This window comes from Podarcis cretensis (genome assembly GCF_951804945.1).
Source record: "Podarcis cretensis genome assembly, chromosome: 17".
NCBI classification, from domain to species: Eukaryota; Metazoa; Chordata; class Lepidosauria; order Squamata; family Lacertidae; genus Podarcis; species Podarcis cretensis.
The window spans coordinates 27762011-27778619 of NC_137187.1; the positions used below are offsets into that span (position 1 = coordinate 27762011).

A 16609-nucleotide genomic window follows, 5' to 3' on the forward strand; every position below is an offset into this window, starting at 1 on the left:
CTTTAAGGGTTTAAAATTTAGCTTTGGCTGGATTATGCCTGTTGCTACTTTCTAAACTAGGATTTTATGCCCCAGTCTTGTTAACTCAACTTGCTCTAATCTAGGGATAGCCAACATGGTGTTCCCTACATGTTTTGTGGAGTATGGTTCTCATCGGCCCCAGTTTACATGGCCGATAGTCAGGTATTATGGGAAATGTCGTTCAACAACATTGGCTGTCCCTGCTCTAAGCTGTGTACCTCTATATCAGGCATAGGCAAACTTGGCCCTCCAGATGTTTTGGGACTACAACTCCCATCATCCCTAGCTAACAGGACCAGTGGTCAGGTATGATGGGAGTTGTAGTTCCCAAAACATCTGGGGGGCCGAGTTTGCCTATGCCTGCTCTAAATCCTCTCTTCACTCAATAGTTTGAAGAACTTAATTGTTGTTGTTGTTGTTTAGTTGTTTAGTCGTGTTCGACTCTTCGTGACCCCATGGACCAGAGCACGCCAGGCACTCCTGTCTTCCGCTGCCTCCCGCAGTTTGGTCAAACTCATGCTGGTAGCTTCGAGAACACTGTCCAACCATCTCATCCTCTGTCTTCCCCTTCTCCTTGTACCCTCCATCTTTGCCAACATCAGGGTCCTTTCCAGGGAGTCTTCTCTTCTCATGAGGTGGCCAAAGTCTTGGAGCCTCAGCTTCAGGATCTGTCCTTCCAGTAAGCACTCAGGGCTGATTTCCTTCAGAATGGAGAGGTTTGATCTTCTTGCAATCCATGGGACTCTCAAGAGTCTCCTCCAGCACCATAATTCAAAAGCATCAATTCTTTGGCCATCAGCCTTCTTTATGGTCCAGCTCTCACTTCCATACATCACTACTGGGAAAACCATAGCTTTAACTATACAGACCTTTCTCGGCAATGTGATGTCTTTGCTTTTTAAGATGCTGTCTAGGTTTGTCATTGCTTTTCTCCCAAGAAGCAGGCATCTTTTAATTTCGTGACTGCTGTCATCATCTACAGTGATCATGGAGCCCAAGAAAATAAAATCTCTCACTGCCTCCATTTCTTCCCCTTCTGTTTGCCAGGAGGTGATGGGACCAGTGGCCATGATCTTAGGTTTTTTTTTTTTTTTTGAGCTTTAGACCATATTTAGTTAGGCTCAGTTTTCTAATAATCTGTATTAGTGTGATCCATAGACCACTTTTCACCACAGATGGGCACAAAGGGCACCACAGATGGGCACACTACCAGCAATAAAACAATCAACCCAAATAATATGGTGATTAAAACAAACAAAAAACACAAGTGAAAACATGAGTTCAATAAATAGGCATGGTAGAACTTACTTTAAAATGCCTTCTGAAATATAAACAGGTCTTTGTAAAATATCTGAAGTTCAGTGTTGTAAGGCTTAGAGCAATCAGTTAAATAAAACACATTAAATCTTGGAAGCCTCTTTTAAGAAATTGGATGACGGATTTTGGCACAACAGTAATAAAAATTATGCTACGTGAGTTTGATCTCCCTGTTACCCAGTCACTTGACTAGCAGCACCGCTGAGTAATGTAGTTGGTATAACATTCCTACTGCTCATTATTACATTAAATGAGAAGTGGGGTTGCGGGAGAACACAACAGTGCATAATACCACATTCCCTCGGCATTACTAATAAATAGATTCTTAGTTGTTTCATTCCCAGTATAAACAACTGTCAACTGTAACGTCAAAGGCTCTCAGCAGCCACATTGGTAGGTCCTACTTGATAAAGAACTTTAAAGAGAGAGGGCCCCAGGCACAGTTCCCAGCTGTTGGTAGATGTTGAGGGTTTGGATTTAGGTCTATGATAAGTTCAAAGGCTTTCCTGAAAAGATATATACCGAACTGTTCACAGTTCCAGCCTTCAGTGAACCCTTCCCAACCCCCCTACCCAAACTGCCTGTGAATAACTGCATTCAGCACAGAAGACTTTTGCTAGGCTTCTGATATCATGACAAAGGTTTCATGCAGCCTTTCAAGATAAGAAAGCTATTTTATGCTTTAAACTGCTGCAGCATCCCAACAGAAACAATCAGTAGTTTAGACCTCAAGTTACTATATCAGAAGCCAGTGGTTGTGTGTTTTATGTTACTCAATTTCTTGAGAAGCAGTTTTCATGTTTGTCCTTATTTGTCTCTGACCCATCCCATAGCCTTCATCTAAATGCAACAATTAACACAAGGAATAGCCTAACTCGGACCCAAAATAATAGACTTATTTTGAATGCCGCAGATCATCTCTGAAATGGATCAATAAAAGACAGAGGGCCTTGGAGCATGTGCAGAATCAATTTCTTTCACCTTTTAGCAACCAAAACTTCCCCCAGACTTTCCCACCAATTAAAGCAATTGGAATGAAGTGTTTCCAGTGATGGTGGTGGTGGTGATTATTATTATCCCACCCATCTGGCTGGGTTAATGTCAAACATTCAAAACTTTCCAATACAGGGCTGCCTTCAGATGCCTCCTAAAAATTGTGTAGTTCTTTACCTCCTTGACATCTGAAGAGAGGGTGTTCCACAAGGTGGGCACCACTCCTGAGAAGGCCTTCTGCCTAGTTTCCTGTAGCTTCACTTCTCACAGTGGCAGAACCGCCAGAAGGCCTTCAGTGCTGGACCTCAGTGTCCAGGATAAACGATGGGGGTGGAGATGCTTCTTCAGGTATACTGGGCCAAGGCCATTCAGGGCTTTAAAGGTCAGCACCAACACTTTAAATTGTGCTTGGAAACGTCCTGGGAGCTCATGTAAGTCTTTCAGAACCGGTGTTACATGGTCCCGGTGGCTGCTCCCAGTCACCAGTCTGGCAGCTGCATTCTTAGTTGTCAATTCCAAGTCACCTTGAAATGTAGCCCCACGTAGAGCGCATTACAGTAGTCCAAGCAGGAGATAACCAGAGCATGTACCACTCTGGTGAGACAGTGCACGGGCAGGAAGGGTCTCAGCCAGTGCGCCAGGTGGAGCAGATGGATTTACACATTGTGCGAATTATTGTTTTGCAAAAATGCTGTTTCGTTCAAGGAACCTGATTCATTGGTATAGAATCTGGATGTGAGGATGCCTTGTGCGAACAGTCCTGAGGAAGTAAAATGGCTGCATCTTAAACCTTTTGACTGTCACCAATGTCTCCTTTTCTTGACCTCGTCCTTTCTTTCTCTTGTAGAGTTCTCGAACTGCTCGATCGGAGGAAGACCGAGATACGCTGTGGGATGCCTGGGGCTCGTGGAGCGAATGTTCCCGTACTTGTGGGGGAGGCGCTTCCTACTCCCTCAGGCGCTGCCTGAGCAGCAAGTAAGTAGTTAAATGTCTCTTGAGTCTCTTGAGTCTACAGCATACAGAGCAGCGGGTGTCTCAGAATCGTGCTTGCATTTCGAACTTGGATGACGAAAGGTCGCATCTTCTTCAGGCAACCTTCCAGCGGGGTTGATGGCCCAATGCCACAGTCCTTAAAATATGCCTGCAGTAAAAAAAAACGTGCAGCGCAGCGAACAATCCCTACATAGTTCTTACCTGAGTCTAATGCCAAACAGTCCGCTGCCAGCTAATGAAAAATGAAACCACTCATAGACTCTCTCATTCAGAGTGGTAATCCTCTTCACTCCCATGCATTGAACCTGAGATAAACCTCCAGCTTTCGCACCCTAAATCATTTAGTCATATGGGATTTATAAAAACCCCCCAAAAAGATATCCATATTTATGTCTATATATAGACACATGCAAACGTGCACATGTATAATAACATACTGAGCTTTTGCTTTTACAGAATATTTCCTTTAGGTTATAAAGGAGATTCGGGACCAAACTAGACAAGATGCTAAATGAATCACTAGGAAGGTCTTTCCTCTGCCCTGCCCCCATCAGTTCTGATAACAGGGGGCTGACCCTTTCTTTCATGCCACTGTCCCAATGGAAATTCTCCCCCTCCTCTGCCATTTCTGTTAACCCTAGAGATGGGAGAGCAAAAGACTCTGGCACCAATGGAAGATCCCCATCAGGGACACCAACTTGCCCCCCCCCACATTGAGGGGGCCTGGTGTCTTGTGATTCATCCTTACCCCACCCCACTCCTGAACGCTCACTTGGTGGTGGTGAAGGCTGGGGCATGTGGTGGGCGCTCGTGTCCTGAACTCGCCCGGTTCCTGAGCACTTGCCCTCTGGCGGCAAGGGAGGATGGCCCCCTCAGTTTTGAGGGGTGAGCTCAGCCCCCTGCCCCCTAAATATTGAGGAGGCTGAAGCCCCTTTTGCCCCCTATAGTTGGCATCCCTGGTCCCCATTTTTACTAAAAGTAGTTTTGTAAGAGTGACAGGATGACAGTCAGGGAGTGTACGGTAGTTGGGTCTGTATAGTGGCTCTTTTCTGATTTAAAAACCAAACCAATTCACCTACTCTCACTCACAAACGGAAATGCAAGTATTAGGATTAGCATCATCATGTCTAGTTTCGCCCTCAGAAATACCTGCGTGTCAGCAGCAGGCCAAACTGTAAATGTGTGTCTTTGTGCCCAAGAAGACCCACACTGTTTTGAAATTTATAGTCTTAAACTAGCCCCACCGGACACTTGAAACTCCTTATGACAAATATCACTAATATAATAAAATCCATTTTAGAATAACTTTCAAAGCCCACACCTAAAGTACCCGCATGCATGAAAATCTTAAACCAACAGCCCAAGCAAGCAGCGTTAAATTAAAGCCAGGTTTATTACTCTACTAGATTTCAAAAAGTACTTCCTAAACAAGAAGATCATAGCATCATAGAATTGCAGAGTTGGAAATGACAATGAAGATCATTTAATCCAACCCCCTGCAACACAGGAAACCTTTGCCCAACATGAGACTTGAACCCATGGCCCTGAGATTAATGTGCATAAATTGACCTGATGTGTACAGAATTTGGGTTTCTATGAACTGAGAAGAGGGACGCTACCACAGAGTATAATTCTGAACATGTCAACAAGTATGAATTTGGCGGAAATAATCATATATCAATTTCAATGATGCTTTTATTATCTTACACGTTGACGGCACCCAGGTGTAATTTAAACAGAGCAAAAAAACCTGGCACATGTTTTCTGTACCATGCTGATGAGAATTTAATAGAAACCTGTTGGGAAGGAAATACTGTCCAAAAGTGCTTTCTTAAGTTTGATATTATGACGATGTAAGGAAGCACTGTTCATTTTATAATTGAGTCCAGGCAGCACAAAGATGGAAGCTGGATCTCCTGTTGCTGTTATGTTGAGGCAGGAGTGGGATGTTTATGAGGAGAGGAAAGATTCATGATGGAACCATGAAATCAGTGGGGCAACAATGTGTTTGTTTTAGCTCCCTGTAGAAATGGACAATGGCTTGCCATTTCCTTGGACTAGAATTAGCCCAGCTTTTCCATGGGGAACTCATTCATCATTACCAGAGCACAGTAAATCTCTACACCTCCTCTCAAGACAACTAAGCAGCTGAACAATCACTGTGAAGGTCAATCGATTTATTGTGTATAGCCAAAGGCCTTTACAAGGTAAAAGAATAGGTAAAGGACCCCTGGGCGGTTAAGTCCAGTCAAAGGCAAATATGGGGTTCCGGCACTCATCTCGCTTTTCAGGCCGAGGGAGCCGGCATTTGTCCGCAGACAGCTTTTTTGGGTCATGTGGCCAGCAGGACTTAATTGCTTCTGGTGCAACAGGACACCATGACAGAAACCAGAGCGCATGGAAACGCCGTTTACCTTCCCGCCACAGTGGTATCTATTTATCTATTTGAACTGGTGTGCTTTCCAACTGCTAGGTTGGCAGGAGCTGGGACAGAGCAACAGGAACTCACCCTGTCGCGGGGATTTGAACTGCCAACCTTCTGATCGGCAAGCCCAAGAGGCTCAGTGGTTTAGACCACAGCGCCACCAGCATCCCCTCTGCAATCCCCTTTACAATGAAGAGCAGAGGACAAAGGCAAGGCTTTCCTCTGAAATCACAAAACATAACCTATAAAAGTTTGCAGCATAAAAAATTGACAGCATAAAAAAATTAAAATTAGAAAGCATTAATATAGCTGGAACGGAGCTTCTTAGCTGCAAGCAAATTTGACTACCAGATGTGTAATTTGCAGATGTTTATCAGCTAAGCGTTTGACTTGTCACTTTCTGGGGGATCAGCCGGAGGACCAGTTAATAGATGATATAAAATTTTCTCTGGGCATTGTATACAAGGGGGAAATCAGCGGGTACATGAAGGTAGTGAAGCAGCTGGACTGCAGTAATTATGGTTCATTTTTAAAACCAGGAGCAGCTCCCCCAATGAGATGGAGCCACAACAATAGTGTCCTAGTACCAACATCACTGCTGCTCACTGGGATGTGGAAGGACATGGCGGTTACAAGGCTTGGACTGTGTGGGCACACAGGATTAGGTCCACCAGTGCACTTGCACAGCACTGACCTTGCTGCTGCTTCACCCTTCTCCCTCCCGGTAAGCAGCAGGTTAGCTTAAGATTCATTATCCCAAGAATGGGCAACTCCAATTCCCTTTAGCTCCAGCCATCATGGCCAATGATGCGAGTTGCTTTACAGTGTTGTGGTTCTGCTACCATTCTGACCCTGGAAGAGGCTGCAGAAAATAGGATTTGCAGGGAAGGGTTGATATACCCACAGTGAGTGGGTATATCTGTTAGCGAGAATGGTGGAAATAATAAGGCACTTAAATCAAGGATTAGGATGAGGGTTACCTCTACTCTTACTTAATGGCTTCAGCAGAAGCATTCATATGGCCATTTCATGTGGTTTTTAGTCCTTAGATGCACCAAAGCTACTGTCACTCTCTGCTCTGCTTCTTCCTTGAAGGCAATGCTTCCTTTCGCTGTAATTTTCAACATATATTGAACATGGGACAGTATGAATTTGTTCAGCAGCAATGCAAAACAATGCTAAACCCAAGTTAAGTTATTTGTTTGGTATGTAGGTAGGTAGTTAATTGTCAGATTTCTGTACTGTTCTTCAACAATTTTTCTAGGGCCTGGAAAAATAAAAAAAGATTTGTTATGAATGATAACCTGAACAGATTCCCATCTGACAAGCCATGTTTATTGCAAGTGCATGCCAAACCAGGATCTAAAATTATGGTTTGAAACTGAGTGGCAAACCATAGTTGGCATTAAATCTGAACCACCAAACCATGGTTTGTCAATACATAACAGTTTGCCTCTGCTTCATCAGTGCAGGCTGCAGTTCATGATAGTATCTGGGGATTTTCAGAGAAGGTAGTCAAAGATGAAGGTGAACAAACTATAATTTGTCTATTTGCCTAGTTATGCTTAGTAAGGTATCTTCTATGACAGGCATGTCTAAAGTTCATTTTGTGGGCCTAATCCAGCCCACCGCTCGGTTTAATCTGATCCCTGTGGCAGTTTATTTCCTGGGGTAAAATCCTAAAAAACCTCAACAACTTCAACCCTGAAAAAAAGGTCAACAAATTTGGTCGGCCCTCACGGCTCTTCACTTCATCAAATCTGGCCCTCTTTGAAAAAAGTTTGGACACCACTGTTCTATGAAAACAAGTATTTTGGGTGGTGTACGTAAAAGCTGTCTATGGCACATATGCAAAAGGGACATACTCCATAGTCAGAATTGTCTTTAAAAGTGTGTTGTTTTTTGCTTCCATATCAAGAGATATGAAACCAAATGTGAACTTTTGCCTATTCGCAGATTGAGAAAGGGTTATTATGTGCTGATTCTGTTCGCCAGTAACAATATATTCTAAATAGTAAAATTTGACCTTGAATTAGCACTAAATGTGCAACTCATTTTTCCCTTTTCTGGTCTGCATACAATTATGAATATAAAAGAGTGCTAAATGATTATGATTATTATTTTTCCCTGTGATGCTGGACAAGCAGTTTCAAAGCAAAAAGGAAAGAAACCCACCCAAACTTTGGGGATTTAGAAACAAACCCAAAAGCATGACAGTTTTAAATCTAAGAAGAAGAAAATGAACTATCTGTGATTTGTGTCGGTGGTTCACAGTTTTGTGATGTCTGTCATGTTGCAGAGTTGTGTATGCCGTACATAATTCTATAACAGATAAAATGAAGAATGACGCTAGATTTTTGATTGTTAGTTTGATAAATTAAGAACTGGCGCGCTAGTTGAGCACTATAGAACAGACCAACCCACAAACCAAAACTAAATATTTCTCCTCCACTGAGGAATGTTCATGGTGTATTACGCCTTTTCGTTCTCTGTGTGATGGCTTCCAGAACACGAAGTAAAAGGAGAATGCAGTCCCATTGTGTCAGTTTTGAAGCCATGCAAAGAATACATGTCCTGCTTCTAAATATCTTTGTTCAGCTAAGCAGCTGAATAAATGCAATTAATTTATTTTCCAAGACTCGCCTGCCAGATCTCCTGATTAGTCCCATTCCTTTAGCTGTTCGGGTCAGGTATGTTTAGCTGTCATGCATTTTCACTGTGTAAATGCAAAGATCCTACTTAATATGATCTCCATACAATGCACTGCAAATTTTGTTCATCAAGTAGCATGGAAGACATTAGTAGTTCCAAGCCAGCTGTGCTTAACGTTGAGTTCAATTGGGACAGCAGGACTTGTGGTAGGTTCTGAAGAAGGAAAGTTAGAAGGAAAGGGTTAAGCTGAGGGTTTAGGTGAGGCAACCAGGTGGTAAGAACATAAGAATATAAGTAGAGTCTACTGGATCAGGCCAATGGCTCATCTAGTCCAGCATCCTGTTCTCACAGTGGCCAACCAGATACCTGTGAGAAATCATGAGCCCAAGAGCGCTCTCCCCTCCTATGGGTTTTGTTGTTGTTTAGTCGTTTAGTCATGTCTGACTCTTTGTGACCCCATGGACCAGAGCATGCCAGGCACTCCTGACTTCCACTGCCTCCCGCAGTTTGGTCAAACTCATGTTCATAGCTTTGAGAACACTGTCAAACCATCTCGTCCTCTGCCATCCCCTTCTCCTTGTGCCCTCCATCTTTCCCAGCATCAGGGTCTTTTCCAGGGAGTCTTCTCTTCTCATGAGGTGGCCAAAGTCTTGGAGTCTCAACTTCAGGATCTGTCCTTCCAGTGAGCACTCAGGGCTGATTTCCTTCGGAATGGATTGGTTTGATCTTCTTGCAGTCCATGGGACTCTCAACTTTGGGTTTAGCAACTAGTATTTAGAAGCACTGCAGCCTCCAACTGTGAAGCAAAACTCATACCCCCTGCCCACCCACAGGGCGTCTGCTAGCAGGACTGGTCAGTTCAGTCTGGTACATAAATTTCAATCTGGTCCAAAGTTAGCAAGTGAAGCCCCTTCCCTCATGATTGAGGCTGAAATTCTCCACATTATTTTTGGATCAAGAGTCCTTCTGCCCTGAAACTGTTGCCATTGGATTGTGTACCTCCTCTGCCAATTGTTAATAAATGCCACTATCATCCTCACTGCATTACTTCTGGACATCTTCTGGGGAGAAATGGTGCGTTTTTCTCACGATAATCTTCTATAATTTTGAAAATGCGTAATATGGAAAGGGAGGGTACAGGAAGGGAGGAACTCCCAGGACTCAGGAAACAATCTTAGGTGATAATAGGTTAACCAAGAAGCTAAATATTTACCCAGAGATCCTATCCATTATTGTTGTCATTCTTTCCAGCAAAGGGGCAAAGCATGGGATACTTTGTGTGTGCACAAACATTAAAAAACACAAGACGTAGCTGACCATGTGTGGTCTCACGGATATTGAATCACTGAAGCCAAGTTTATGGGACAACATCTGTTATCATCACCCTTTCCTCTAGGAAATCCTGTATGAATTGTTCATCAGGGTGGAGATCCTGCCTGTGCCTAAAATTTATCCACATCATCTATCCTCAATTAATGAGAAAAGAAATTATATATGAAAAATTATCAAAGGGGAGAGAATGTCTTGAAGAAATCCTTGTGGTTGGGGTGTGTGGTCCTTGTTGCAGTTACCTTACATGTGGCCTAGAGGTTTTGTTGAGTGCCCTGTTCTGTGTGTGGAACAGGTCTTGGTGTTTCGATTTCTGGGAATTGAGTTGAGAGGTGACCTAACCTGGGGAGAAAACAGCAAAGGCCTGATGAAGAGAGCACAGCAGAGGTTATATTTTCTGAGAATCCTCCGGAAGAATAATCTCTCAGAGGACCTGTTGATGGCATTTTACCATTGTACTGTTGAGAGTGTATTAACTTATGGTCTGTGTGTGTGGTTTGGGAGCTGCACGGTCAGGGGAAAAACAATGCTGTCCAGGTTTGTAAAGACTTCGGAGAGAATAATTGGGTGCACTCTTCCCACCTTGGATCAAATCTATGCTTCCAGGTGTCATAAGAAAGCTGCAGAGATAGTGCAGGATAGTACGGACCCCGGAAATAATCTCTTTCAGCTTCTGCCTTCTGGAAGAAGGTACATGGTTATAAAGACTAGGACTAGCCACCTGAGAAACAGTTTCTATCCAAATGCGATTTTGGTTTTAAACACAGTGTAAGGTAGTCTCTGTGGGAGTATATTGTATTTAATTATGGGGTATCAGAGTTTTTAGGGGGTTAACCAGGCTGGGATAGCAGACTTGTTGGTTTTTGAATTGGTTTTGTAGATTTTTTCAATTTCATTGTTCTGTATGGGACAATGACAATAAATATTATAGTATTGTGTCGTATCATATTCTGCAAATTATCTCTCTTGTGCTCTGTGCTCCACAACCTTCCTAAGTGCCTGTGCTTCCTGAAAGCCCCATGGCAGCCTACCATTTACCTGACCATTCCTTTTTTTAAAGCGAAGTCCTTTTACTTTTAAAGAAATAAGATGTGTGGGTGTTTTGTTTTGTTTTTAAGGTAAAAGGAAGGACTTCCCTTCTACCATGTCTGCAGCTATTTTATTCTTTCCTTCCTCTTTTTTGAGTACATTTTTTTGGAAATGTTGTTCAGGCCATGCCCTGCTTTATCAGTTATGTGACCAAATATTTCACAAAGACAGATTCCTCCTTGTGCTTTGCTTAATTGTTTTTTTTTTGGGGGGGGTCCTCCTCATCCATATTACTAACTTGAAGGCACACCATTTTTATTGCACAGTGATTAATCTAGATCAGCAACCCCCCAAACTTGGCCCTCCAGATGTTTTTGGCCTACAACTCCCATCATCCCTAGCTAACAGGACCAGTGGTCAGGGATGATGGGAACTGTAGTCCCAAAAACATTCCTGATCAACATTAAACCCCTTGAATGTTGGCATTTTATTTCAAAGCAAACTAGAACCCTGATGTCCATGAGTAGATTCATTGTTGTAGGTGAATCCCAGGAAGGTGTGAGAAATGCCATGAGTGAGTCAGGCCATGGCAAGAAGTGAGCTTGATGGACTACAGTGTGGATTTGTTTTTGTTTTTTTACTGTTTGGGTCTGTATTTTCTCTCAATTTGATCTTTCCAGTATTTTTAAAAATTATTTGGCTATTATAGTTGTTTATCTCTCTAACCCTTATACGTGTTGTTGTAATAGGTGCATTATTGTTTGGTTTTATCCCCCAACTCAATATAAGACATGTGGGGATCTGTATGAACATAGCAGAATATATATTGATTTGATGTTATCCTTCCTTACTCACGTTTATGCATATAGCAGAGTACACCCCCTTTGCAGCGCTAGTGGAAGCTATTGAGAAGCTGGTTTCATCCTTTAGATGAAGCAATCCAGAATGCCCCTGGTGCAGTCTAGATCTTCCTGGTATTTCCCCCCCCCCCATATTCCCTCTTTAAAAGAATAATCATAGAACATAGGTAAAGGTAAAGGGACCCCTGACTATTAGGTCCAGTGGTGGCCGACTCTGGGGTTGCGGCGCTCATATCGCTTTATTGGCCGAGTGAGCCGGCGTAGAGCTTCCGGGTCATGTGGCCAGCATGAGTAAGCCGCTTCTGGCGAACCAGAGCAGCGCATGGAAACGCCGTTTACCTTCCCACCGAAGTGGTACCTATTTATCTACTTGCACTTTGATGTGCTTTCGAACTGCTAGGTTGGCAGGAGCAGGGACCGAACAACAGGAGCTCACCCCGTCGTGGGGATTCGAACCGCTGACCTTCTGATTGGCAAGTCCTAGGCTCTGTGGTTTAACCCACAGCACCACCCGCGTCCCAATACAACATAGTCTTCTTAAAATAAGAGTAGAGTTTACTCACAGTTCACATTCAGTAGCAGTCTGAAGGCAGGCTTAAGTTGCAGTAATTGGGTACATTTGTAGATTAAAATGAAGAGATGCCTGAGCTAAGTCTCAGGCTTAGAACATCCTTTGTTATGCATGAGGCATCTCAGGAAGCAGATCAACAGACAAAGAGCAGGAGGCAAGAGAGAGAAATGGTGATGTGTCCAGCCTTTAATTTGGGTCGCGCCCACCTCGACCTGGCCGCACCCAAGGGGAAGTGGCTCCCACAGGTCCTCCCTGTTGGAGACCCATTCCCCTGTGTGCCCATTCTAGGAAACAGGAAACGATGAACTTGACAGCTCTGTCTACATAACCCACAGGACACACACACTATCTCAGAGGTCTTACATCACTGAGCTTCCCCCACGTTGTGACTCTATCACAGGTTAAGAGGATAACCGTTCTCCAAAACCACTGTAGAGCCACATATGGTTCAGGCAGTACTAGCTCAAAAATTTGGGAGCAGCTTGGGCAAGGAACCCTCCAGAGTCCTCTTTAACATAGAACAGGGACAGCGAACCTATGGCCTTCCGAATGTTGTTGATCTCAGGTGCGTAGCATGGCCAGTAGTCAGGGATGGTGGGAGGGATCTGCTGGTCCCAGTGAGTATCCAAACATACTGTAGATACCCTCAGGAACCAATCCTGGTTCCATGGCCTTATGTTTCATGTTTCGTTTCATTTTTAAAAATGCTTATATCAGCATTTTAATTGCTTTCTTCTAGTATCAGCTGCATACCATAGTAACACATCCACTGGATATGCTTTGTGCAAATGGAAGAAGTCTGCGTACTTCATCCAGCAATCTTGCTCATGCAGTCAGATGGTGTCCTTTCTGCCCTGCTGGTCTACAAACTGTATTTTATATTACGGTATGGAAAGTTATTTGTAACTGTAAGGAAGCATGCCTGAATGTGCACCTGTAGAAGTTTGCCCATGGCTGCTAGGTGCAATGGCTCTGTTCTACCTCCACTGAGGGAGACAGTATGCCTCTGAATACCAGTTTCAGGGAAACACGGGTGTGTAGAGTGTTCAAGTTCTCCTTATGGCCTTCCTATGGAAGTCACTGTGAGACCAGAGTGCTAGACTAGATGGGCCTCTTGCCTGATACAGCAGGACTGTTCTTGCAGTCTGATATCTTGTCAGGAACCCACCCACCCCCCACCCTTTGACCCATTGTTTAGTACATAAGTTAAGTACACTTTTATAGGGTGGAAAAATCTGTAAATTTTCATCCCCTTTGAACCCCATTCATTTCGTTCTGTTCTAAATTAGCCGTAGGAGAATTGGGCTGGAGATAATGGATCAGCAACCTTTCCTAAGATGACCTATGGAATCCCAGAGTGGTTTTCACCACAGCTTTGAGCCAAAGTTTTCTGTTTCACTTGGCACCCTCTGTGACTGTTTGCACACTCCCTTTTGTCATCATCCTTTCCTGTCAAGCTATATTTTGTTTGCAAAGTTTGGCTGAGGATGATGGAGTTGGCCATGATTCCATTGCTCTGTGTTTTACGGTTTCCAGCTTCAGATCAGGATCCTTCTGCCTTGAGCAGCAGATGTTTTTACACACCAAAAAACCCAAATCACGACACTTTATACAATATATACATTTTATTTTGCTTGTTCACATTTTTCCCTTCCCTCTGTGACATGGAATTGATATGCACCAGTTTGTTCCACATTGATAGGGCAACTTGCTGTCATGCTCCAAGTTAGAGCAATGTGAAGAAGCCACTTTCTAAAAGTCATTGGAAGAGTAGGAATCATTGTTCGGTGCTTTCTTTGGAATACTCACCTTTCCATTCCCATTTCAGAAAGCATGTGGAGATTATATAGCCAAAACTCATATTCCCTGAAAACAGCTGCCATTGCACAATATACATAGCCAAAATTTTAGTCCTGTCTGAGTTTTTGCTATTTATTGGCCTTTTCATGGAATGAATTTAAGTCCCCTTGTATACATATTAGGCAATTGTGCAGTTAATGTGTATTTCTAAAATTATATTTAATTTAAACTATAGGGGAAATCGGATTTCAAATCTGTAATACATTTGTATACATGGAGAAAAACCTGCATTCAATGCATAGCTCTAGTTTTATGTGGATTAAGCCTACTTTCCTGTGGCATGCAAACATAATAGCAGCCACATCTGGTGTAATTCTGGAATGATGGGTTGCGGAGGGCAGCAGCAGATTCCCCTGCTTTGCTGTTTTTCCTCACTCTTGATGATCATATAGGTACTTAGTATACCATTTTCTATCTTGAAAAAAACTTATGTTGCTCTTTGAATAGCTTGAAAGAATGAAACCATTACCATGAATTCACCATTATTGTTGTCTTACTGCATTCCAACCTCCATATCTTTGGAAGGGGTGCATTTGTTCTTCAAAGCAAGAGTCAAAATTCAGGAAAGGAGTCTGAAGAAGAGAGGCAAATGGTGCTGACAAGAGAATGAAGTTCTGGGCTTCATCAGAAGATTTTTAAAAACTCAGCAGATAATATTGTATCCACCCAAGAGTTCTTAAAAAACTCGAATGTGAAATTAACGATCTCGTAACAAAAATATGTAACTTGTCCCCTAGATCAGCCTTTGTGGTTGAGCAATGTAACAGCTGTTTTTAAAAAGGAATCCAGGGGTTTAGAATCCAGGAAATTATAGGCTAGTAGTTTAGATAAACTCAAGGTAAATTTGTGGAAAGAATTGTTAAAGATAAAATTATCAAGTTTATAGAAAGAACAAGTCTTTCTGGAGTTATATGAACATGATTTTACAAAAGTAACCCTTGTTCCACTAACTTTTTGGAGTTTTTTCAGAGTGTTAATAAGCAGGTGGATATTGGTAATCCAGTAGCCATTGTGTACGTGGATTTTCCAAGAGCTTGGAATAAACTTGATCACCGAAGATTCCAGAGCAAATTTAGCAGTCATAGGATAAAACAGCACATCTTGTTATGCGTCATAAACCATCTAAGGAACAGGAAGCATAGAGTAGGAGCAAATAGACCGTTCTTACTGTGGCTGGATATAAGGAGCTGTGTCCCACACGAATCTGTGCTGAGAATGGTGCTTAAAATTTGTTCCTAAGTGATATGCAGTTGGGGTGAACAATGAAATGGCCAGGTTTACAGCACCAAATTATCCAGGTTTTTCATACCAAAAAAGATTACAAAGGATCTCTCCAAACTGGATGATGGGGGCATTAAAATACTAAATGTGGTTCATTGTAATTAAATGTAGAGTGATGCCCATTGCGCAAAAAAGAAAGAAAGCATAACTTCAAATCTACACTAATGGGGTATGAATGAATTGCTGATGTTTGACCATGGATCTTGGGCTCATAGTGAATGCAGTCATACCTCAGTTCCCAAACGCGTTGGGAGTTGAACGTTTTGGCTTCCAAATGATCAAAAACCAGAAGTGATTGATTGTTCTGGTTTTCAAACGTTCTTTTGGAATCTGAATGTCCGACGGGGCTTCTGCAGCTTCCGATTGGCTGCAGGAGCTTTCTGCAGCCAATCAGAAGCCACGCTTTGGAAGTCGAACGTTTCAGAAGTTAAATGAACTTCCGGAACGGATCCTGTTTGAATTCTGAGGTACGACTATATCTTAATGAAAGCATCCACTTAGTGCGTGGCAGCTGCAAAAAAGGAAAGTTATGTGTCATTAGGAAAGGGGTCAAAAATGAACCCCAATCATTGGAGAAGCCATTTCCAAGCTGGTGCAAACGTAACCAGAACAATATGCAAATATTGGCAGGCATCAGGTGTAACAAGTACGCTTTAAGTACAACACATATACTCCTATTAAAATACTTGCCAACAACTTTTCTAATGGCTTTGTACTTTATTTTTCAGATGTCTTTCTTTGTCACCCATTCTGCTGTGGTTTCAATTTATATCCTGCTTTTCACTCACAACACAATTCACAGTAAAAAGACTGAATAATAAGCTACTTTGTTATTAAATCACATAAACGCCCCAAAATATAAATACAATCTTTTAAAAAGGAGAAAATTGTTGTTGCAGAAATAGAGGAAAGTCATAGCTTTAGTGGTCTTTGGAGACACACAGGGTGCTGCCTTAGGCTGAAGTTAGACCATTGTGGTCCATCTAGGTCAGTTCTGTCAACACTGACTGCCAGCAGCCTATCAGGATTCCTGCTAGGGATTGAACCTCAGATCTTTCACATGCAAAGCATATGCCTCTCACTGAGCCTATGGCTTTTCCTGACTATCGTGGAACTCCCAGAACTTTGGCATCCAGGTTCTATTGAAATACAGTGGATAGAATGTTGGGCTTTTGCCTGGATTCATATTTGTGCGCATCAGTATCCAACTGTAAGCAAGTCATCATCTGACATGCAGTATTTCCCATCTGTAAAACTGACCTGCTGACCTACCTTCAC

At 42.7% G+C, this 16609-nt stretch overlaps 1 protein-coding gene across 3 annotated transcripts in view; it reads left to right on the top strand.

Annotated features, from left to right (window-relative positions):
* Positions 1 to 16609, top strand: part of ADAMTSL1 (ADAMTS like 1) — a 496501-nt gene that overhangs the window by 262456 nt on the left and 217436 nt on the right. For all 3 annotated transcript variants that reach the window (XM_079959104.1, XM_079959106.1, XM_079959105.1), the window contains one exon: positions 3179 to 3306. In XM_079959104.1, coding sequence (XP_079815230.1) covers positions 3179 to 3306 — 128 coding nt within the window. The remainder of the gene's footprint in view (positions 1 to 3178; positions 3307 to 16609) is intronic.